The 24,925-nt window shown below is 40.1% G+C and overlaps 1 protein-coding gene across 1 annotated transcript in view; it reads right to left on the bottom strand.

Moving 5' to 3' along the window:
* Window positions 1-12,865: 12,865 nt before the first annotated feature.
* The window catches only part of LOC117519071 (cytochrome P450 2J6-like), a 38,176-nt gene continuing 26,116 nt past the window's right edge, over window positions 12,866-24,925 (bottom strand). Inside the window, 2 exon segments of the mRNA XM_034180375.1 lie at window positions 12,866-14,226; window positions 22,583-22,724. Of these exon segments, the coding sequence (XP_034036266.1) occupies window positions 14,051-14,226; window positions 22,583-22,724 (318 nt within the window). The 3' untranslated portion in view covers window positions 12,866-14,050.

The following is a 24,925-nucleotide window of genomic DNA, read 5'->3' as shown; positions in this document are numbered from 1 at the left end:
CAATCTGAGAATGACCTACAGAAAATATTGGGATTGTGTAACTATGTGAGAGATCACGTTCCACACTATCAGAGATACGCAAAGCCCCTTTATGCTCGTCTCAAGAAGAAACCTAATGGACAAGAGCAAAAGCAATGGATTTGGACAGCTACAGATCAGGATTGCTTGGAAAAGCTAAAGAAAGCCATTCAAGACGCTGACTACTCGTCTGCTAGCCGAAATAAGCTGTGAAGAAGAGGATTCGGTGGTAAAAGTGAGCAACGAAGGAGGGGGTATGGTAACATTGTGGAGCTATACTCTGTCTTCGATTGAGAGAAAATATCCACTGGAAGAAAAAGAACTGGCAGTCCTGGCTAGATATTGGAGTGCATTAAAAGAACTTGCACAAGGTCAGGGAATAAAAGTTATCACTCAAAGCCAAGTTCACCGGTTCCTAAGGAAAGGAACTATTGAGAGTACTAAAGCCACAAATGCCAGATGGGGAAGGTGGGAGGACATCCTGCTAGACCCTGAGCTGGAAACTGGGCCAAAACAGTCGGCGACAAAAAAGTTGCCAAAGGAGAGGCAACTCCCTATGGAGCCATATGACTGGACTATGTACACTGATGGGTCGAAGAAGGGTACAGACAATATAGCTTATTGGGGCTATATTCTGAAGTATCAAGAAAAGGAGAAATATCGTCGAAAAGGTCAAACGCCAGGGAGTGCCCAAGCTGGAGAAGTTACAGCAATACTGGAAGGACTCTTGGAGTTAACCAAGAGGAAAGTAAAAAGGGCTAAAGTGGTTACAGACAGTCATTACTGCGCACAAGCCCTGAAAGAGGACTTATCCATTTGGGAAGAAAATGGATTTGAGGGAGCTAAGGGGAAGCCTGTAGCTCATATGGATTTGTGGAGGAAAATAGCCGAGTTGAGGCTAACAATGGACTTAGATGTAGTACATCAGAAGGCCCATGTAAAAGAAGGAGCACACTGGAGCGGGAACGAAGAAGTGGACTGCTATGTGCAGCTGAGAAAAGTCGTCGTTGTCGGGATCGAGAAGTGGGAACAGACACCCAAGGGAAGGGTAGTTCCAAAAGAGTCCGTGAAAGAAGTGGTGCTGGCCGTACATGAAGCGCTTGGCCATGCAGGCACCATTCCCACACGGAAGGAGCTGGAGAAGCTGCAACTTTGGATTCCGAGAAACCAAGTCTGCCGAGTCCTCAAAGACTGTGAAGTATGTGGTCGATACAATGCAGGACGACGAGGACAAAGGGTAGATGGTTTCACCATAAAGAGTACTGTTCCATGGGGATCAGTATGCATGGATGTTGCCGGGCCCATGGGGGTGACCGGTAAGAAAGGAGAAAAATATCTGTTGGTGCTTGTGGACTCTATGTCGAGCTATGTGACTGTTAAGCCAGGGTGTAGAGGGGGTATTTTTGGGAACCACAGAATCTCATTTCTGCTTTTTGCGGACGATGTGGTTCTTTTGGCTTCGTCAAATCAGGACCTTCAGCGTGCACTGGGGTGGTTTGCAGCCGAGTGTGAAGTGTCCGGGATGAAAATCAGTACCTCGAAATCCAAGGCCATGGTTCTCAACTGGAAAAATGTGCCTTGCCTTCTTCAAGTCGGTGGAGTGTCCTTGCCTCAAGTGGAGGAGTTTAAGTATCTCGGGGTCTTGCTCACGAGTGAGGGACGTATGGTGCGTGAGATTGACAGACGGATCGGTGCAGCATCTGCAGTGATGCGGTCGCTGTATCGGACCGTCGTGGTGAAGAGAGAACTGAGTAGGGGGGCAAAGCTCTCGATTTACCGATCGATCTACGTTCCGACCCTTACCTATGGTCATGAGATTTGGCTCATGACCGAAAGAACGAGACTGCAAGTACAAGTAGCCGAAATGAGTTTCCTCCGCAGGGTGGCTGGGCGCTCCCTTAGAGATAGGGTGAGGAGCTCAGTCACTCGGAAGGAGCTTGGCGTTTTGTAAGAGTTTTGGAGCTTGGAGTTTTGTAAGAGTTTGGTGAGAGTTTTGTAATACAGGACGTTCTTGGATTTAAGCGGGAATTTAAGAAGTGGACACTGGTTTATTATAAAACTAGACAAAGAAATGCAGAGAAAAACTACAGTACCCAGAATTCTTGGGGGTGGAGCTTTTAACAATTTAAAAGCATGCGCTTTTAAAGGGTTTGTGACGAGTCCACGTCACAAACCCTGATGTGGACCCTTGTGACGTGGACTCGAGTCACACTTAAGTTGCACAAACAGTGACTTCAGACTTGACCTCAAAGACTTGAAACTTGACTTGGAGTCGAGGTTTGAAACTCTTGAATAAACCCTTTATATAGCACCCCTTGGGTATATATTGCGGCGTTTTGGGATTGCCTTTCACTGCTATGCTGATGATACTCAGTAATACATGCCGATAACTGCTGGTAATCTCGTTCACATAAAATCCTTAGAAGATTGCCTTGCATCAGTGAGAAGTTGGATGTCTAGAAACTTCCTACTTTTAAACTCTGATAAGACTGAAATGATGGTTCTTGGTCCAGTGAGACATCAGCATCAATTTGACCAGTTAACAGTTAGCCTAGGCTTGTGTGTCATACATCACACTGACACTGAAGTGAGGAACCTTGGTGTAGTTTTTGATCCTACATTGTCCTTTGACCCTCCACATTAGAAATACGTATTACTAGGACTGCTTTCTTTCACTTGCGAAATATAGCGAAGATTCATCCCATCTTGTGTATGGCTGATGCTGAGACCCTGATCCATGCATTTATCTCTTCTAGATTGGACTACTGCAATGTTCTATTTTCTGGTTTACCGCAGTCCAGCATTAGGGCTCTCCAATTGGTCCAAAATGCTGCAGCCAGTCTTTTGACATGAAGCAGAACGTTCGACCAAATTACACCCATTTTGGCATCCGTTCACTGGCTTCCTGTCCCAGTGAGATCAGATTTTAAGGTTCTGCTACTAGTCTATAAAACTATTCACAGACTGGCATCTCCCTACCTAGCTGACCTAATTAAACCTTACGTACCGGCCCGGGCTTTGCGTTCTCAGGGTGCAGGACTACTTTGTGTCCCTAGGGTGAATGTGAAGTCTGCAGGTCACAGAGCCTTCTCTTATCGTGCCCCGTTCTGTGGAATGATCTCAATGCGTCAATAAAACAGTCGGATTCTATAGAGACTTTCAAGTCCAGACTTAAGACGCACTTATTTTCCCTTTCATATGGCTAGCATACTGGTATAATTTTGTTTTACGCTTTTTACTCTTTTAATTAATTTTATTAGGAAACAGAGCATGCCGCGGCCTCAACGTTACATAAATTCAGGGTCTTTTAGTGAAGCTTAGGGCTAGTGGCCGGCAATCACCTTAGTATTTCCTGTTTTTCTTGTTGTTTAATGCTGGCAAATTATACTGTATTTCTTATCTTTCTGATGCCTGATTCAGTTTTTTTCTCTCTGTTTAAGTTTCTGTGTAGGCTCTCAGTTGTCCAGGTGGTTTCCATAGTAGAGAAGCTTGAATCTTCGACTGGACTGGGTTGCTTGACGTGAGGACGTTTCGCTGCAAATCACAGAAGCTTCCTCAGCTAAAATTCTTGCTCTGGTAGTCTGACTTCTGTCTTGACTCTTGTAGAGAATCTCTTCTCTACAGAAACAGGAACAGGAGAAGAACCTTGAAGTCAGGCACCAACAAAATATCACAAAGCCACATGATCAAATGGCCCACAATCTGCAGCAGGTCCATCTGAAAACTATTTCTCTTCAGGAGCTTCTCTGCTTTTGCATAATTTAATTATTTTGTGGACACACCCAGTGCTTGTGTTGTCAGAGGTCACCAGAGGAACAAACAGCCAGCCAGAATACAACCCTGCCCCTAACACAAACATCGAGTTTGTGCTAAGGTAAATAATTAATTACTTATACAACATAGTAATAATGGATATGTCTGAGTTGATTTATTTTGGTAAAATAATGAATTGTATATTTGCTATATATACAAATACTGTCATGCCCCGCCCAGTTCCAGGCTTCAGCCCTTATTTTTCCTCTTTATTTGGTTCCGTTCCTTTTGCCCCAGCCTTGTTTTATTAATTGCCTTATTCATCATGTGTTTATTCTATGTTCTATTTTTGCTTTGGCACATTCTTCTGTTACTTTTATACTTCAGCCATGTTCCAGTTCCATTCTAGTTTTGTTCTATCAGTCTGACAGACATCAAAGCGTCAAGACAGAAAACTTAATGCAATATGTCTCAAAAATCGAAAATGCACAACAAAACAAATGAGGAACGAATGGGAGGAAACTGGAGTCAACGTCTGTGACCGAACTGTAAGAAACTGCCTAAAGGAAATGGGATTTACATACAGAAAAGCTAAACGAAAGCCATCATTAACACTTAAACAGAAAAAAACAAGGTTACAATGGGCTAAGGAAAAGCAATCGTGGACTGTGGATGACTGGATGAAAGTCATATTCAGTGATGAATCTTGAATCTGCATTGGGCAAGGTGATGATGCTGGAACTTTTGTTTGGTGCCTTTCCAATGAGATTTATAAAGATGACTGCCTGAAGAGAACATGTAAATTTCCACAGTCATTGATGATATGGGGCTGCATGTCAGGTAAAGGCACTGGGGAGATGGCTGTCATTACATCATCATTAAATGCACAAGTTTACGTTGATATTTTGGACACTTTTCTTATCCCATCAATTGAAAGGATGTTTGGGGATGATGAAATCATTTTTCAAGATGATAATGCATCTTGCCATAGAGCAAAAACTGTGAAAACATTCCTTGCAAAAAGACACATAGGGTCAATGTCATGGCCTGCAAATAGTCCGGATCTTAATCCAATTGAAAATCTTTGGTGAAAGTTGAAGAAAATGGTCCATGACAAGGCTCCAACCTGCAAAGCTGATCTGGCAACAGCAATCAGAGAAAGTTGGAGCCAGATTGATGAAGAGTACTGTTTGTCACTCATTAAGTCCATGCCTCAGAGACTGCAAGCTGTTATAAAAGCCAGAGGTGGTGCAACAAAATACTAGTGATGTGTTGGAGCGTTCTTTTGTTTTTCATGATTCCATATTTTTTTCCTCAGAATTGAGTGATTCCATATTTTTTCCCTCTGCTTGGTCTAAAAAAGTAACCGTTACTGACTGCCACAATTTTTTTTCTTGATTTCTTATAGTGTTTCTTAAAGCCAGAAAGTTGCCATTTGAAATTACTTTAGTTTTGTGTCATGTCTGTGATCTGCTTTTTTTCTACAAAATTAAACAACTGAATGAACATCCTCCGAGGCCGGTGATTCCATAATTTTTGCCAGGGGTTGTACACTTGGCAACTCAACAGCCTCACATCGCCCTCTGCTGGACTCTTATGAGCATAACACCCAAGGACTTATTATATAGACACACAAACATAATAAATCTACGCTACCACATCTCCTCCCCCTGATGTTAACAACTTATATCTGTTCACAAGTAATTATTACTTTTTATAATAACTTATTTTTAATAACATTAAGTATGTTTGATTTAGTTACTGTGCACATTTTTTTTTAAGTATTTTTGATTTTGTAGTTACTACACAATTTGTACTCTTTATATGTTGGGTGTAGGGGGGCCTCTAAGTCCATTTTGCTTGGGGCCCCCAAATCTCTTGAAACAGCCCTGAGGAGGATGTTTGGTGCCATAAATCTCCCAAATAAAATGTGTATCAGGCTGGATGGTCTGGAATTGCAGGACACAAATGCTCGGTCAGACAAACAGCTCTGGTTTTTAGAAGGTTTTACTATTGAGGATAGCTGTGGTCGGTACACAAGTAAGCAGTCCAGAAAAAGCAGCAGTACAAAAAACATCAGGCAAACAGGCGTGGTTGAAGCAACAGGCTGGAGGTCAGGTACACACAAAGAGGCAGGTAGGACTATGGAACGCATGAACAGAGCTGGAATGAAGGCACAAGGCACGACAAACTGGTGGGGAACAAACACACCCAGTGAGCTTAAATAACTGCAGGTGGTAATCAGCAAATCAGGAACAGGTGTGCATGGAAAGCACCAGAACTAGGGCATGGCCAGAGAGAGAGAGACACCCATCACCAAGATCCAAGGGAGAGAGACAAGAGAAAGAAAGACAGGTAGACCCAAGCAGAAAAACACCAGCAAGAGAAGAAACCAACCAAAGCCAATGAAATGCAAAAATAAGAAACAGAACAAAAGAACAAAATAAAACAGAACACCTAGCAAAACTCAAACCTTGACAATGTGTGGCTCTTTCACGGTATTGTGTGCTTTTATTCCAACATCACAGAACACAGCTCAGACATTTTTGTCAGGAAATGATGGACATGAATTATGTGCACTGCGTGAAGGCACCTCTGTGAAAATTTGCAATTGATTTTTCTCACCACCAGATGGCGGACCGTGGCCTGTTGATGTTTGCACTGGGGACATAATAAGATTCCTACAAAATTCTAAACATTCTTCTGGTTGGTTTACATACTGACAGGTGTTATATGAGACAACCTAACTGTGACTGCTGTCAGGATTGTGGATTTTGGTATGTTTTGATGTAATTTTGTCTGTTACTTTTCTGTTTGGGTTTTGTATTCCTGCTTTCTCTTGTCTGTCACTTGGGTTTTGAGAATTTTGCTAATTTATATATATTTAAAAACTAAGAAATCATCATAAGTATTCACAGCCTTTGCCATGAAGCTTAAAATTGAGCTCAGGTGCATCCTGTTTCGACTGATCATCTTTGAGATGTTTCTACAGCCTGATTGGAGTCCACCTGGAGTTTGCCAAAAGGCACTTGAAGGACTCTCAGACCATAAGAAACAAAATTCTCTGGTCTGATAAGACAAAGATAGAACTAATGGTTCCAGGCACCATCCTTACAGTGAAGCATGGTGTTGGCAGCACAACCCAGTCTCACAGAAAGTCGTGAGTCAGCAGCACAAAATATACATTAATCTATTGGTTTGTGCTATTGTGATGAAAACACCTCATTTGGCTGCACACAATTAAAGGTGAAGCGGGGGGTCAGGGTGGTTATGCTTAGGGTGGGGGGGGAAGGAGTAGGATTAGGTTATGGTGAAGGTTAGGGTTGTGGGTAGGATTAGGGTTAGTAATAGTGAGTTAAAGAAAAACTCACAAAAATTTGACTAATTTTGTGACCGGAGGACGAAAAACAAAACTGCTGTGGGGATGTTTTTAAGCAGCAGGAACTGGGAGACTCATCAGGATTGAGAAAAAGATGAATGCAGCAATTTACAGAGACATCCTGGATGAAAACCTGCTCCAGAGCGCTCTTGACCTCAGACTGGGGCAACAGTTCATCTTTCAGCAGGACAATGACCCAAAGCACACAGCCAAGATATCAAAGGAGTGGCTTCAGAACAACTCTGTGAATGTCCTCGAGTGGCCCAGCCAGAGGTCAGACCTGAATCTGATTGAACATCTCTGGAGAGATCTGAAAATGGCTGTGCACCAACGCTCCCCATCCAACCTGAGGGAACTTGAGAGGTGCTGCAAAGAGAAATGGGCAAAGCTGCCCAAAGATGGGTGCACGAAGCGTGAGGCATCATATTCAAGAAAACTTGAGGCTGCCAAAGGTGCATCAACAAAGTATTGAGCAAAGGGTGTGAATGAATGAATGAATGAATGAAAACTGTTTATTTCGAACATTTGATACAACAACAATTACAAGATAGATCAGTAAAGACAACAACAAAAAAGTTCCTACTGTGTACCCAACATGTCCGAAAAGGGGTAGGGTGAAGCATCAGCTTATTTATCCCTACCCCTTCTTCCACACAACCAGTAATACCCTTTGCCACATATACACATAGATTCCTACACACCTAAACCGATATCAATATATATATATATACATATATATACACATACATATATACATACACACATCAACATACATACACATATACACATATATATACACAAACATAAATATACACCTACAAATACCTACTTACATACAAAATACTATATATTTACAAGCCGAAGCAAAAAACAAAAACACCCTAACCCTCATTACCCTTCCTCCTCCCTATACCCAGAAAAAAACATATTTTTGTACCGCTGTTTGAACTGGTTCATGCTTGGACATTGCTTGAGCCCCACTCCCAATCTGTTCCACATCCTCACCCCACAGACAGAAATACAGAAACCTTTTAATGTTGTTCGTGCCCACTGATGCTTTAAATTAAATTTCCCCCTCAGACTGTAATCCCCTGATCTGTTAAAAAACATATTTTTAATATTTGCTGGAAGTAAATTGTTTATTGCTTTATACACAATTTGTACTGTTTGAAAATGAATCAAGTCTGTGAATTTTAAGAATTTGGATTGTAAAAATAGTGGATTTGTATGATCTCTATAGCCAGTATTATGAATAATTCTTATAGCTCTTTTCTGCATTACTGATAGTGATTGTGTTGTACCTTTATAAGTATTACCCCATACCTCTGCACAGTACTGTAAATATGGTAAAACCAGTGAGCAGTAAAGAATGCGGAGTGAGTTGTGGTCCAGAATATGTTTCGCTTTGTTTAGAACTGAAATGCTTCTTGACAGTTTACTTTGTATATGTTTTATATGAGTCTTCCAGTTTATCTTATCATCTATTATCACCCCCAGAAACTTATTTTCATGTACCCTTTCAATATCTACCCCCTCGACTTGTAACTGAACCTGTATGTCTGTATTACAATAGCCAAATAACATGTATTTTGTTTTACTTAAGTTTAATGATAATTTGTTTCTGTCAAACCATATTTTCAATTTTCCCATTTCTATACTGATCCTCCTCAGTAACTCCTGCAAATCCCCCCCTGAACAAAAAATGCTTGTGTCATCTGCAAATAATACTAATTTTAATATTTTGGAAACATTGACAATATCATTTATATAAATTAGAAACAGTTTTGGACCCAATACTGACCCCTGTGGGACGCCACAAGCATTGTCCAAGCATGATGATGTATATTCCCCCAACTTCACAAACTGTTTTCTGTTACTTAGGTAGCTTCTCACCCAGTGCAACACCAACCCCCTAATCCCATACTGTTCAAGTTTATTGATTAATATGTCATGATTAATTGTATCAAAAGCCTTTTTAAGGTCTATAAATATTCCAACTGAATGTAATTTGTGGTCTATGGCGTTTGTAATCTCCTCAACTGATTCTATTAATGCAAGTGATGTTGAACTATGTGCTCTGAATCCATATTGACTATCAGTAAGTAATTTATGTTTATTTATGAATTTGTCTAATCTATTATTGAATAACTTTTCTAATAATTTGGAAAATTGTGGAAGCAAAGAAACAGGTCTATAATTTGTGAAGTGGTGTCTATCCCCAGTCTTATACAGCGGCACAACCTTAGCTATTTTCATTTGATTGGGAAATTTACCGGTTTGAAATGATAAGTTACAGATGTATGTTAATGGTTCTACAATCCATTCAATGACCTGTTTTACCACCACCATATCAATTTCATTTAAATCGGTAGATGTTTTATATTTACAATTATTCACAATGTCTATAATTTCTTTTCCATCCACTGCTGTGAGGAACATTGAACAGGGATTTCTTTCTATGAGATTATTATCCCAATCCTCAGGTTGGGAATCGGGAATTTTTTCTGCCAAGCTTGGTCCAATATTTACAAAAAAATTATTAAAACAGTTGACTACCTCATCCTTATTTTCCTTCTTGACATTATTATCAATTAAATACTGAGGGTAACTCTGTTTTTTATTACCATTTTTGATAATGCTATTTAATATATCCCATATTCCTTTAATATTGTTTTTGTTATTATATAATATGTTACTATAATATTCCTTCCTACATACCCGTATAATATTAGTTAATCTATTTTTGTATTTCTTATATCTATTTTCTGCCTCTTTAGTCTTTAGTTTTATGAATTCTCTATACAGTGTATTTTTCTTATTACATGCATTTCGTAACCCTTTCGTCATCCATGGTCGAGCTTGGATTTTTTGTTTTCTGTAGTCTTGTTTAATTGGACAATTTTTATCATATAATGATGTAAATATTTGTAAAAAAGTTTCATATGCACTATCAACATCACTTTCACTGCATACCTTTTCCCAGTTTTGCTCCTGTAAATCCTTCTTTAGTGTGTTCATGTTTTCCTCTGTCCACACTCGCCTGTATTTTATTTTCTCCTCTGGCTGATTCCGCCGATGGTTTCTATTATAAATGATGAAAACTGGTAAATGATCACTAATGTCATTGATTAATAATCCACTCACAGTGTTATTCTCAATATCATTGCTGAATATATTATCAATTAAGGTGGCACTATGGGATGTAATTCTGCTTGGCCTGGTGATTTTTGGATATAAACTCATACTGTACATTATACTGATAAATTCATCTGTTATTTTATGCTTATTTGGATTGAGCAGATCAATATTTAAGTCACCACAAATGAACACAGTTTTTTGATTAGTTTTTGAGAACATTTTTCCCATACAGTCAGTGAATGTTTCAATACTAGATCCTGGTGCTCTATATATACAGCTGACTAATACATTTTTGCTTTTTTCTTCACATATTTCAATAGTTATACATTCTAATAAGTTATCAATCACAGTTGTCATATTGTCTACTATTTTATAATCCATGTTCTTATCCACATACACAGCCACTCCTCCTCCACTCTTATTCTTTCTGTTTACACAATTAAATTCATATCCATCCAGTTCAAAATCCATTCCTTTATCTTCATTGATCCATGTTTCTGATATAGCAATTATGTTAAATATTTTTTTAAACTGACTTAAATATTCTTTAATGTTGTTAAAGTTTGCATATAGACTTCTGCTGTTGAAATGGATTATTGATAATTTGTTATCCGTTTTAATGATCCGATTAAACTGTTCATCTGTATAATAGCAACAACTGTCATTGATATTTGAGAAGAAATTATTGTCCGGGTCTATATCGTGCTCCAAGTCCAGTACATTGTGGTCTGTGTATTTAAATGTTCTCAGTTCTACTTTTCCATGATCAGCAATCCTTTGAGTTATATCCTTCTTGTCTCCAGATGTAGATGAATAGGTAGTAGATGAATAGGTTCCTCTGGTCTGTGTCATGGTGTTGTGATGTGTTTGTGTCCTCATACCTTATTGGTCATATTTGTCCAGATCCTCGCTTTAAGAAACACTATTGTTCATATTTGTCCAGCTCCTCGATGTTCCTTATTGCCATGACTTTTGCTTGTTCTGGTGATCTGTTCAGTTTGATGAATATTTTACAGTTTGAAGTCCATGTGTGCTGGATTTTTCCCTGTTTCTTTAAGAAGTGTGCTTTCCTGGCGATGTCGGCATTCCGTTTGGTGAGATGTTCATTGATGAATACGTTTGTCCCTTTCAGTTTTCTTCCTTGTTTTAACAGTGCTGTTTTGTGTTTTCTGATGATGAATCTCATGATGACGGTTCGTTTATCACCGTCATTTCTCCGGGGCAGAGGGTGGCACGCTTCAATGTTATTTAAATCCATTTCTATACCTTTAGATAGGAGGAAATCAGCAACCTGTTTTTCCACAGAGCTGACCTCCTGTTCACTGGGCTCCCCTCCGCTCTCATCTGTTACCGCCCGTGCGTAGGACCGTGGTTTGATATGAAGACCTGTGATGATGACGTCGTTAATTCTGGTGTACTGCTCCAATTCAGCCACTCTATTTTCCAGCTGCACCAGATGCCGGTCTTTCTCGGCGTTCTGGAGCCGTAATGCCTTCACCTCCTCCACCAGATCCATGATTGATTTCTGTTGCTGCTTCACAACAGAGATCTCCTCTGATAGAAAGTCCAGAGATTTTTTAATATCGTCACCTTCCTCCGCTGTCAGAACCTTCTTAGGCCCCATGGTCGGCTTATGAGCAGCTTGTCGATCGCCGATGTTAACAGCCTGCGTTGTTTGTCACCGGGATGGATCTGCACTGCGCTGGTGCCGCGCGGCCTCGGTGTTTCCGCGCTGATGGATCCGCGGTGGCTGCACGAGGCCTCGGGGAAGCGGTACTCGTGACGCGCGGCTTTAATGACGCAGCGCGCGGCCTCAGTGAATTCACCACGTTGGGCCTCGGACGTTGCTGCTGTCCAGTCGCGGGGCTAAGTTGCCGGTTGAGGTGGTATTCCCACTGTCCGGGTTGGCAAACACCGGCGTGGCAGATGGCAACTACAAACACCACCTCTGAAAACTCAGGTACAAACTTTTTGCAGCTCGCTCTGACGACACGCAGCTCTGACTGACTGTGACTGACGCAGCTCTGTTCACAGCTGACTGTCCAAAGATGGGAACACCTATGTATGAGTCATTTCTTATTTTTTTATTTTTGTAAAATTATCAAAAAAACCTTTTTCATGTTGTCATTGTCATTATTTAGAATAAGGCTGTAACATAACAAAATGTGGACAAAGTGAAGCACTGTGAATACTTCCCAGATGTACTGCATAAGTTTATTCAGATGTATACACATAGACTGTCTTTGCTGATTGTTTCTTTGTCCAAGGCCAGAAATGTCACTCACTCACTCAGTAATAAAGAACTGAATGGCGTGCGAGTCCAGAATGTTTTTAGAACCTTATACCTCAAAAAAGAACTCAGCCCTTTTATTTCCTGTTATATACATATTTTTAAATGTTAATTTACAGTCTTAATGTATTTATTAAATTGTTTGTTCTTGTTATCATATACACTATAATTATTTTATTCATACTTCTATTTTGTCATTTAATTTTTAAGTGGACCACAAAGTAAATAAGTGTTTTCACTTTCTTGTGTCATCCATGCATTTTTAACGTATTTACAATTATATTATGTACTTACATTGAACTTAAAATCACTCACCAAACTCACGTTTTTAATATAAAGATGACTTACTGCCCCCTGCTGGAATGGTGTGAGTTAAGAAAGTAGTTAACAACAGGTACACACGCACAGCTGCTGTAAGCAGGTGGTAATAGCAACATGAGACTCATCTAAACTAACTAAACCAATTGAGCTACAAAAACACAATAAATCAATGACACTAACAGCACGTTTAAACTAACATAAACCATAATAACAATATTTACAAAAATATGTACATTTTACAGTGTAAACCTGTTGTAATTTTATTGTCTATTTAGAAGACAAAATCTCTGCAAAACAGTCACCTTATGTTTAAATATCCTCATAATGTAGTTTAAGATTAAACAGACACATCACCTCTTTTTTCAAACCCTTAATTATTAGTGTTTTGCCGTACGTATATGTGAAAATTCTAATCTGTAAAGTCAAAATGTATTGTGCAGTTTTTGGTGTTACGGTTTTTCTGTGTTTAAACTACAGTCATTGTAAATTCCACAATGTTATATGATTATTTTAACATACGAGTATTTGTACTGTTAAATTCACAGTTCAGTTTCCTTCCACATTTTACACATTGTTGTTGTAAATTAAACACTACTCCATTGTTTTCCTTTTTGCAGGTTTTTTTATGTCGTGATTGGTAAGGTTGGTAAGGTTAGGCCTTACTTGTGTGAAGCACCTTGAGGCAACTTTTTTTGTGATTTGGCGCTATATAAAAGAAAATAAATAAAAACATTTTGATTGCAAATTAACACTAGAAAAATTCTATGTATAAGCTCTTTTGTGTGTTAAATTAAGGCTGTTGAAAGCCTCAGTTTAACACTATTTGTGTTAAAGGCACACTTGTACAATAATTATGCTGTTGAATCAGCATCCTGATATGCCACACCTGTGAGGTGGGATGGATTATCTTGGCAAAGGAGAAGCGCTCCCTAACACACATTTAGACCGATTTGTGAAGGATATTTGAGAGGAATCCAGAGGTCTTTTTTGTATGTAGAAAATGTTTTAGATCTTTGTGTTAAGTTCATGAAAAATGGGAGCAAAAACAAAAGTGTTGCGTTTATATTTTTCTTCAGAGTAATTTAACACTGAAAAGACTGGATACATATAGACAGGTGTTAATTTAACACTGGGGATTTTGCTGTGTTGCTTTAGCGCAGTGTGGCACAGAGGCGGTAAGGTTTGGGGCAGAGAGTTACTCCTAAATTGTAGTCCAGGCTGGGCTCCTCTCCCGCAGGTGCAAAGAACAAGAACCTCTGGAGGAGGGAGGTAAAGAAGAGGAATAACTCCATCTTAGCCAGCTGTTCTCCAAGACACACACGTTTGCCTGAGGACACACAAAATAAATCATGAAATGGACCGCAGGACCACCTGGAGCTGACAGTAACATATTGGCAAATATCTTCTCTTAGTTCTGTGACCAATCAATCATAACAAGACATATTACTTGTGGTTCGGCCAACACATATTTTTGGCCAGTGACAGTGTTTTGTCTATTTTAGGTCTCTGTCATGTCAAAGTAAAATAAAAACGAAACAATGAGTATTTTCTAGTGCTTTAATATTTTCTTTTTTTGTGCTTTATCTCTGCAGTACTAGTTACGTGCATATACACTCACCGGCCACTTTATTAGGTACACATTGTTAGTACTAGGTTTGACTCCCTTTTTTGCCTTTAGAACTGCCTTAATTGTTCGAGGCATACATTCAACAAGTTGTTGTTGGAAACAGTCCTCAGAGATGTTGGTCCATATCCGTCACACAGTCGCCCATCGAACCAGTCTGCCTTTTCTCCTCTGGCCTCTGACATCAACAAGGCATTTTTGTCCACACAATTGCCACTTACTGGATATTTTCTCTTTTTTGGACCATTCTATGTAAACCCTAGAGGTGATTGTGGATGATAATCCCAGTAGATCAGCAGTTTCTGAAATATTCAGGCCAGCCTGTCTGGCATCCGCTTTCTTTCCCATTCTGGTGTTCAGTTTGAACTTCAGCAAATCATCTTCACCACGTGAAATTGTTGCCATGTTGTTGGATTAGCTATTTGTATTAAGCTATTAAACAGGTGTACCTAATAAAGTGGCCGTTGAGTGGTAATAAATCATTTGCTATTGAGTACCAAAGTGATCAGACTTTTTACTGAAGAGCTCTAAAGGTCTGTTGACATGTTATTGACAAATATGATGTCTTAAGAAAAAGTCCAATGAGCCTCCCTTTGAAAAAAGACTTTGGACCACAATTGGTGCATGCATTCATATGGTGCGCTACCACTGTGTGATATTTCATTGGAATACATAAAACAGTTGAACGAGAGTTCAAAGACTCTCTCTCTCTCTCTCTCTCTCTCTCTCTCTCACACACACACACACACACACACACACACACACACACACACACACACACACACACACACACACACACACACACACACAGGTGAGAAGTGGACATCCTACTTAGCCTTTTCTGGTTCCTGGGGACTTCAACACTGAAGTGCCTGTGTGCTGGATCATGCCAAGAGACATTCACCCCATAACCGTATTATATCATAGCTGATATTCCCTCATGATGCAAGTGATACGCCTAATCTTAGTATCCCTAAGTGACAGCAGGACCTAAGGATCGTCCAAAGCGACAAAGTGCCAAGAAATATCCAGTAGACACCTTAAGTCACTGGTTAGTGTTCTTTTCTCACAACGATACACAAAGACAGAAAGCAGCAGGACCCTAAAGACTTGGACCTGCATTCTCCTCCAAACCTATTGCCATCACTAAACAACTCTGTCAAGTGATCTCAAGATTCCACAAGCTGTTCCCCAGCATCAATCAAGCTCAATGGTCGAGGACCCAGAGACATGAATGACTCTACAGAGACAAGAGAAACTCTCAACCAGTTTGACATTTTCACTGAATACAGATACACTTCTGATGGAAGACTCCAGGAGGTCATAGAATATCTGGATCTTAAGCTGGGTTTACTTTACAGATTTGCACAAATATTTGTCAATATTTTCAGAATGACAGCGTTTGTAGTAAGTGATAGAATGAGACTGCTCGGTTATTCTAGCAAGGCTACTGTGAGACTTGTCAATCAAATAGTCGTTGTGACTGAACAATAAGTCTCACCAAATGCTGCAGTTTTTTCTTTTTATCCAATATTGTAACAAGGTCATCTTTTGTAACAATGAATAAGACCAGCTTCTTAAGCAGGGTACACACTGATTCTGTAAAGATAACAGCATTGTTTGCAAAGTTGCAGTCAGTAAACCTTTCCTCACTGGTTTCTGCAGCCCTGCCTAACACCCAGTCCATGCAAGCATTAAATAGTCACAACACATTCCTAATACCCCTGCACACTAGAGCACGAATGGCATGAATGCTGTACAAACTGACATTCGAACACCATTCATACAATTCCTGCTGCATTTGAACTGCACTCGAATACCTCGTACAGCATTCCTACAGCAGTCGGCACATTCGTGTGTTGGTCATGCCGGAAAACATCTGAATGGCAGTGGAGTTGCACTCACACTGCATTCTTACTACCATAGGAATGGAATGTCGAACTTCATTTGAGTAATTTGACTTGCAGTCGAACTGCATTCGAATTCCTCAGACAGCATTCGTGTAGCACTTAGGGAAATACAACAAATTGGCACAGCCAACACGAATGTAGAGAACAGGCACACTACTGTTGTGTTCCATTTGAACTGGGGAATATTTGTACGGTGGTAGCACTGCCGTGGGACTGCTAGCTTGAATGGCATTCGAACTGCCATTCAAAATGGCAACCCACCGACATTTGGAGCAGTCGGATTGCGTTGGCACATCCTGATTGTGCTCCGATGAGCCGGACCCCCCCCCCCCCCCCCCCCCGTATTGCATCCTGTTCACAATGCGCAAAGGAAATAGTGTTACGTGCAAAGTCTGTGGCACGCAATCATGTGCACTAGATGTCAACAGTGCACAATCACACCGAATACCCCATGTGTCACAGCGAGTCTCCGTGACGTGCGTCAGCTGTCTGGATAAGGTCTAACAGCCATGATAACAAGATAATACAGATAAATCCTCGGACACATGAGGTGGACTGACAATAGATCTGTGATTACATGCTAATTATGGGAATAAGTGGCATACTACGCAGAGCCTTTGACTCGCCATGGGGCAGGGCGCTGCGCAGCTGCATGTAATGTTACAGCTAAAATGATGATCATAATTTACATACATTATGTAACCCATGAGAGGGCATGACCATGTATCTGTAACAGCCCGGTCAGGTGAGCTGCGCAGCGAGTCAGTGCATCTGTCTCAGAACCGGCTCACCAGGCTGTTACTGTGACGCTTAGCATCACGTGCTGTGTTTGACTATGACATAAAACAAGTTTTAAAAGACAAGGAGATACAAGATGACAGGTTGAATCTGCACCCCCGCTGAGGAAGAGGAGACTGTGGAGGGTGAAAAGGGGGTCAGCTGTGCTCTAAACTCCTAACACGCTCATGCTGACGCACACACACATACACACAGATCTGCTCCTGCTGGAGTGGAGCACACAATCAGTGTTAACACACACTTAAGGGGAAGACTTCAGTCCTGACAAAACTGACCGGCGTGGCCATTTTGTTTTATTTATTTTATTTGAAATTTTTGTGGAGACGTGATGCACAAAAGCAGCTGCGTGTTTTGGATTTGAGAGTGCAAAGGGTGCCACATTTGATTGCTTTGCAGTGGTTGGTGGTGGTGATGCTTGCAAAGTTGTTTATTTTACTTTTTCCCCCTTAAATTTGGCCCAATCATGTAGCTATAAATAAGTAACTGTTCTCCACCCTTCCCTGTTGGCCAACTGGATATCTGCACCAAATGTCGCCAGCAGTTTTACCAGCTCCAGGTTCCCATCATTAACTCCTTCAGCCCCTTCTGATTCACAGTTTGTCATGTTCTGCAGCAAAGAGTGCACCTCCTTGGTGTTGCCTTTCTTCACCTCTTCTTGGAAAACCCTCTGCGGTGCTGAACATGTCGACATGTCTGCCTGGCTCATGATTGCGGCTCGGCTGGATGGTGCTGGACAAAGTAATCCTGCCTATCTTCTAAAGCTGAAAACAATCGTCTTCCTCTGTTGAGCGTCAATGCCACAGGTGGGTTAAGAGCAGTCTTTAATATCTTTAATATGATACGAGTTGTGATACCCAGCAGTATGACATGGCAGGTCTTCAAAGGAGTGGACCACAGCACTCGGCCTACCATGCCCCCCCCCGGCTTGCTTTCCACCCAGACCTCGGGTGCTGGCATTGCGGGGTTTCGTGCTGTGTTGCTTTTATTCTTTATCTTTTTTAGCTTATTCTGTTTTTAGTTTTCGTGGGGGAAGGTTTATGTTCACATTCAACCTTCACTCCGGGAAGTCGACCTGGATGTGGGTGTTGCTGCACTCCAAATTGCAGGAATCATTCGAGCCGACTTGTACCATATTCTGGGTATTCGTGCGGCATTTGTACATGACTGTATGGTTGTCTGTCCCATGTGAATGCAGATCAAATTCTGCTTGTTTTTCCAGTTTGTGTGATTCATATGGCAGAGTTCTTGCATGTGAAGCCAGACTGAATATTGTTAAAAATAATGCTCGCAAGTACCTTTCCCAAGACAGACACCAGCGTAGTTAATCCACTAATTACACTATGTAACACAATTTTTGTTCCTGGCTTCTAAGTGTTATATTTCAACTGCTTATGTCTAAAGTCTATGGAAAAATGACTACATTCAGCACAAACTTTTATTTTTTTTTTACGTTCTAGAAAGTTCTAAAAGTTTCTTGAAATTTCTAGATAATTCTGGAAACGTCTAGACAATTCTGGACAGTTCTAGCAGTTAAAGAATATTCTAGAAGACTACTCAGTAGTAGTGAAGGCGAATCGAGAATATTCTTGAAAACAGACAAATTTCAAAATATCATTGTCCTGATCACAGAAGCAAAGTTTCTGTGGAATAACAGCTATTTTCTATTTATTTAAGGCATAACAGGTTGGGAAAACACACTGTGTACCCAGGAACAAAACAAAAATAAGTTACATAGTGTTATCGAGGATAACAGGTGATTGGTTGCAAGGAAAACCTGCAGTGTCTCGGCCCTCGTTGCCCACCCCTGTTCTAGAAGAAACCACTCTATCCTCTGCAAGCAAAGGGGAGCTCATTTCTTTTGACCCCATACTGATATGCTGGCAATATCACCCAAGTCATTCAGAGGCATACAGTTTTAACTTATAATTAAAATTTTAACCAAAATAATTTCGGACAAGTTATTTAAATTAACGTCACGTCTGAAGTTTTATAAAGTGAAAATATCAGATATATGTTTTAGTTTTAAAGTAATGCACCAATTTTGAAGGTTTTAGTGTGGACATGCTGTGCACAGTGCATTATGGGTAATCTCAGTACATTCACGACAGAAGAAATGCATTTGAAACGCTCTGATCAGACTCCGCACGGACAACAGCATTAAACCCTTTGTGTTTTGTGCCTAAAACTCTCGTGAATATATTCTCTGGGTTTATAGACATTGTTATTGTGTTTGTTTTATGTAAAAATGCCAGAAGAAGCCCAGGTTGCTTCTCCATTATTTTCAACTGGAATCATTGCAATTGATTACTGTTGACGCTTTAGAGTCCTGCTTGTGTCAAACACTGTCTGCCGTCTTTGTTCCAGAATAATATATATAAGATGTCTGAAATTCAGTTTGCGTTTATTAAATTCCATGCATCTTAAACATAGTAGACATGGATTATCTGGAATTTTGTTTTGGCAAGTTTTCACAGTCTCTACTGCCACTTACTGGCCAGTAGTGTTCATGGCAGTATTCGCCCTAAGTACTGAGCGTCTGGGCACCAGTAGATGGCAGTGTTCTATTTATTTGACACCAGTTATATCAGACGGTTATCTAATTATAACTTTTTTTTTTTTTACAAATGCCTTTTTTTTTAACAAATAAAAAATGGCATATTTTACAAAACCAAATTTATAACTAAATACCAACACACACCTCGCATTAATGTGATGGTTTTTACATAGAATGAAGTCATACCAATCATAAGTCAACCAATCAGTGTTAATGGAGGCACATTTTACCCATAATTCCTTTGGCATCTGTCTGTGTTTGTTACAAAACTTCAGAATTAGTGCATTATTTAACATTAAAAGATATGTTATATTTTAACTTTGTACAAATGACAGAATTGACATTAATGGAGTTATTCTATCGGTATTAATTTTATTTATAAATCAAAACCATAAGTCACTGCTTTATTTTCCAAGACCTCTGCCTCACGTGGCATTGTTATTGAGTACAGAATTGAGCTTTGCTGCTGGAAGCTATGTAGTAAACAGGAGCTTCCAGCAGTGGGTAGGGTGCTCAAAGACAGAAGTGCTGACTCATTGTTTGGGTCTGTGGTTGCCTTTGATGCTACCAGAAATGATTGTGATGTTAAAACTCAAAATTAGCTTGTTATTAGTTGCAAGTGTTCCAGAGACAATACTGGAAGTTATCGGTTAGCTATAGCTTCTGACAAATTTTTGGGTGGTTTATTGGTTTAGCTTTACTAAAGATAACTTTTCAGTTAGCTGATTCTGTTATCGAAGCTAACTTTTTGGTTAGCTGTGCCCACCACTGAATACCTTATACAACCCCTGGCAAAAATTATGGAATCACCGGCCTCGGAGGATGTTCATTCAGTTGTTTAATTTTGTAGAAAAAAAGCAGATCACAGACATGACACAAAACTAAAGTCATTCCAAATGGCAACTTTCTGGCTTTAAGAAACACTATAAGAAATCAGGAAAAAAAAATTGTGGCAGTCAGTAACGGTTACTTTTTTAGACCAAGCAGAGGGAAAAAAAATATGGACTCACTCAATTCTGAGGAAAAAATTATGGAATCACCCTGTAAATTTTCATCCCCAAAACTAACACCTGCATCAAATCAGATCTGCTCGTTAGTCTGCATCTAAAAAGGAGTGATCACACCTTGGAGAGCTGTTGCACCAAGTGGACTGACATGAATCATGGCTCCAACACGAGAGATGTCAATTGAAACAAAGGAGAGGATTATCAAACTCTTAAAAGAGGGTAAATCATCATGCAGTGTTGCAAAAGATGTTGGTTGTTCACAGTCAGCTGTGTCTAAACTCTGGACCAAATACAAACAACATGGGAAGGTTGTTAAAGGCAAACATACTGGTAGACAAAGGAAGACATCAAAGCGTCAAGACAGAAAACTTAAAGCAATATGTCTCAAAAATCGAAAATGCACAACAAAACAAATGAGGAACGAATGGGAGGAAACTGGAGTCAACTTCTGTGACCGAACTGTAAGAAACCACCTAAAGGAAATGGGATTTACATACAGAAAAGCTAAACGAAAGCCATCATTAACACCTAAACAGAAAAAAACAAGGTTACAATGGGCTAAGGAAAAGCAATCGTGGACTGTGGATGACTGGATGAAAGTCATATTCAGCGATGAATCTTGAAACTGCATTGGGCAAGGTGATGATGCTGGAACTTTTGTTTGGTGCCGTTCCAATGAGATTTATAAAGATGACTGCCTGAAGAGAACATGTAAATTTCCACAGTCATTAATGATATGGGGCATAAAGGCACTGGAGAGATGGCTGTCATTACATCATCAATAAATGCACAAGTTTACATTGATATTTTGGACACTTTTCTTATCCCATCAATTGAAAGGATGTTTGGGGATGATGAAATCATTTTTCAAGATGATAATGCATCTTGCCATAGAGCAAAAACTGTGAAAACATTCCTTGCAAAAAGACACATAGGGTCAATGTCATGGCCTGCAAATAGTCCGGATCTTAATCCAATTGAAAATCTTTGGTGGAAGTTGAAGAAAATGGTCCATGACAAGGCTCCAACCTGCAAAGCTGATCTGGCAACAGCAATCAGAGAAAGTTGGAGCCAGATTGATGAAGAGTACTGTTTGTCACTCATTAAGTCCGTGCCTCAGAGACTGCAAGCTGTTATAAAAGCCAGAGGTGGTGCAACAAAATACTAGTGATGTGTTGGAGCTTTCTTTTGTTTTTCATGATTCCATAATTTTTTCCTCAGAATTGAGTGATTCCATATTTTTTTCCCTCTGCTTGGTCTAAAAAAGTAACCGTTACTGACTGCCACAATTTTTTTTCCTGATTTCTTATAGTGTTTCTTAAAGCCAGAAAGTTGCCATTTGAAATGACTTTAGTTTTGTGTCATGTCTGTGATCTGCTTTTTATCTACAAAATTAAACAACTGAATGAACATCCTCCGAGGCCGGTGATTCCATAATTTTTGCCAGGGGTTGTAGTTGCTACAGTTCAGGGGATTTTCTTTCCAGAATGGGATTACAAGTCTTTCCTTCCAGTCAGTAGAGATGATACCCAGATTCAAACAAATACTGTTTGCAACACCAGGAAAAAAAACATCCCCACTCACCCGGAATTGTTCAGCTGCAGCTGGAAGGCCAAACAGGTGTATGTCCCAAGTTCTCACACATATTACATAAATAATATGATTTGGACAAACAATCCAGCAAGGAGTAAAAGTAATGTGCTCTATACAAATTAGTATCCACAAAGTGAATGTTATTTTGAAAATCATATTTTTAATATTATTAAAGAAGTGTGCTGCTGTGCTTTAACCTGCTGAAAAAGGAAGAAAGGCCTCTCTCTTCCTAAATTTGCCATCCTGGTCCAGAAAGTGTTCAGGGTTGAAGGCGTGTGGAGTCTCCCACATGGACTCATCGTTCAGAACCGAGTGCAGCATGGGCAAAATAATGGTACCCTGAGAAACATGGGCAATGGTAAAAGTCCAGCAAAACAAGCTCTACTTTTCTTTAGTAGTTCAAGCAGTTGACGTGTTTTGTTATTATAAACCTAACTAGTGTGTTGCTCATGGGGATCCATGGGTTCTAGAGTGGGTAGTGTTTATAAAATAGGTAGCTGACATTTTTCAAGGGTGGAAATAAATTATGCAAAGTTTCTATAATGAGTTGGAATTGCGTGTGAGCCCAGAATGCTTTGAGATCCTTAGAACTCACCAGTTTTTAGAAGAAGAACTCAACCCTTTTATTTCCTGTTAATTATGTAATTTTTTAACATTAATTTACTTCTCTCCAGAGCATATCTCCACTGCTACAGGCTAGACTCAGTGTGCTTTCTACTCTCACTACAGGTCACAATGTCATCTGAAAACACCATAGTCCATGGAAACTCCTGTATGATGTCATCTGTCAACCTGTCCATCACTATTGTGAACAAGAAAGGACTCAGAGCTGATCCTTGGTGTAATTCGACCTCCACGTTGAATGAGTCTGTCATTCCTACCGCACATCTCAGTGCTGTCACACGATCCTTGTCCATGTACTGTACTACCTAACATACTTCTCTGCCATTCCAGACTTCATCATACAATACCACAGCTCTTCTCTTGGCACCCTGTCATAAGCTTTTTGTAAATCCACACAATGTAACTCCTTCTGTAACAGTGTAACAGTGTTCTCAGAGCAAACATTGCATCTGTAGTGCTCTTTCTTGACATGAAACCATATCGCTGCTCACAGATCTTCACCTGTTTTCTAAACCTAGCTTCTACTACTGTTTCCCATAGCTTCATGCTGTGGCTGATCAACTTTATACCTCTATAATTACTACATCTCTGCACATCACCTTTGTTCTTAAAAATAGGAATCAGCACACTTTGTCCCCACTCCTCAGGCATCGTCTCACTTTCCAAGATTTTATTAAACAATCTGGTGAGAAACTCCATTGCCATCTCTCCTAGACATTTCCATGACTCCACTGGAATGTCATCTGGACCAACTGCCTTTCCATTCTCCATCCTCTTCATAGCTGCCCTCACTTCATCCTTACTAATCTCTTGTACTTCCTGATTTACTCTCACCACATCATCCAGCCTTTTCTCTTTCTCATTTTCTTCATTCATCAGCTCCTCAAAATATTCCCTCCACCTTCTCAACACACACTCCTTGTTTGTCAGCACATTTCTATGTACATCTTTTACCACCCTAACCTGCTGCACATCTTTTCCAGCTCTGTCCTGTTGCCTGGCCAATTGGTACAGGTCCTTTTCTCCTTCCTTACTATTCAACTTCTTGTACAGCTCACAATATGCCGTTTCCTTAGTGTTTGCCACTTCTCTTTTCGCTTTATGCCACATCTCCTTGTACTCCTGTCCACTTTCTTCATCTCTCTGACTATCCCAAAACCTTTTCACCATCCTCTTTCTCTTTAAGCTTTCCTAGACATCTTTGTTCCACCACCAAGTCTCCTTGTCTTCTCTCCACTGTCAATATGTCACACCCAGTACCTTCCTAGCTGTCTCCCTCACCACATCTGCAGTACATTTCCAGTTGCCCAAAATCACTTCCCCTCTATCTCATTCCTCTCTCACCTGCTCACTGAATTTCATGCAATAGTCTTCCTCCTTCAGCTTCCACCATCTGATAATTTATTGAGCTCTCACTCTCCTCTTCTTCTTTATTTCTAAAGTCATCCTACAAACCACCATCCTATGCTGTCTAGCTACACTGTCTCCTGCCACCACCTTTCAGTTTCCGATTTCTTTCAGCTTGCATCTCCTACAAAGAATGTAGTCCACCTGTGTGCACCTTCCTCCACTCTTATATGTTACCCTGTGCTCCTGCTTTTTCCTAAAGTAGGTATTCATCACAGCCATTTCCATCCTTTTTGCAAAATCAACTGCCACATTCCTGTCCTTAATGCCATATCTACCCATAACTTCCTCATTACCTCTGTTGCCTTTGCCAACATGCCCATTGAAGTCCACGCCTATCACCACTCTTTCATGCTTGGGCACACTCTCCACAACCTCATCTAACTCACTATAGAAAATCTTTGTTCTCCTTCATCTCACAACATACCTGTGGGGCATATGCACTGATGATATTCATCATCACCCCTTTAATTTCCAACTTCACATCATCTTCTCTTGCTGTCTGTGGG

This window comes from Thalassophryne amazonica, chromosome 10, assembly GCF_902500255.1.
Source record: "Thalassophryne amazonica chromosome 10, fThaAma1.1, whole genome shotgun sequence".
Taxonomy (NCBI): domain Eukaryota; kingdom Metazoa; phylum Chordata; class Actinopteri; order Batrachoidiformes; family Batrachoididae; genus Thalassophryne; species Thalassophryne amazonica.
Note: the sequence above shows the minus strand (reverse complement) of the source record. Positions and strands in the feature narration are given on the sequence as shown.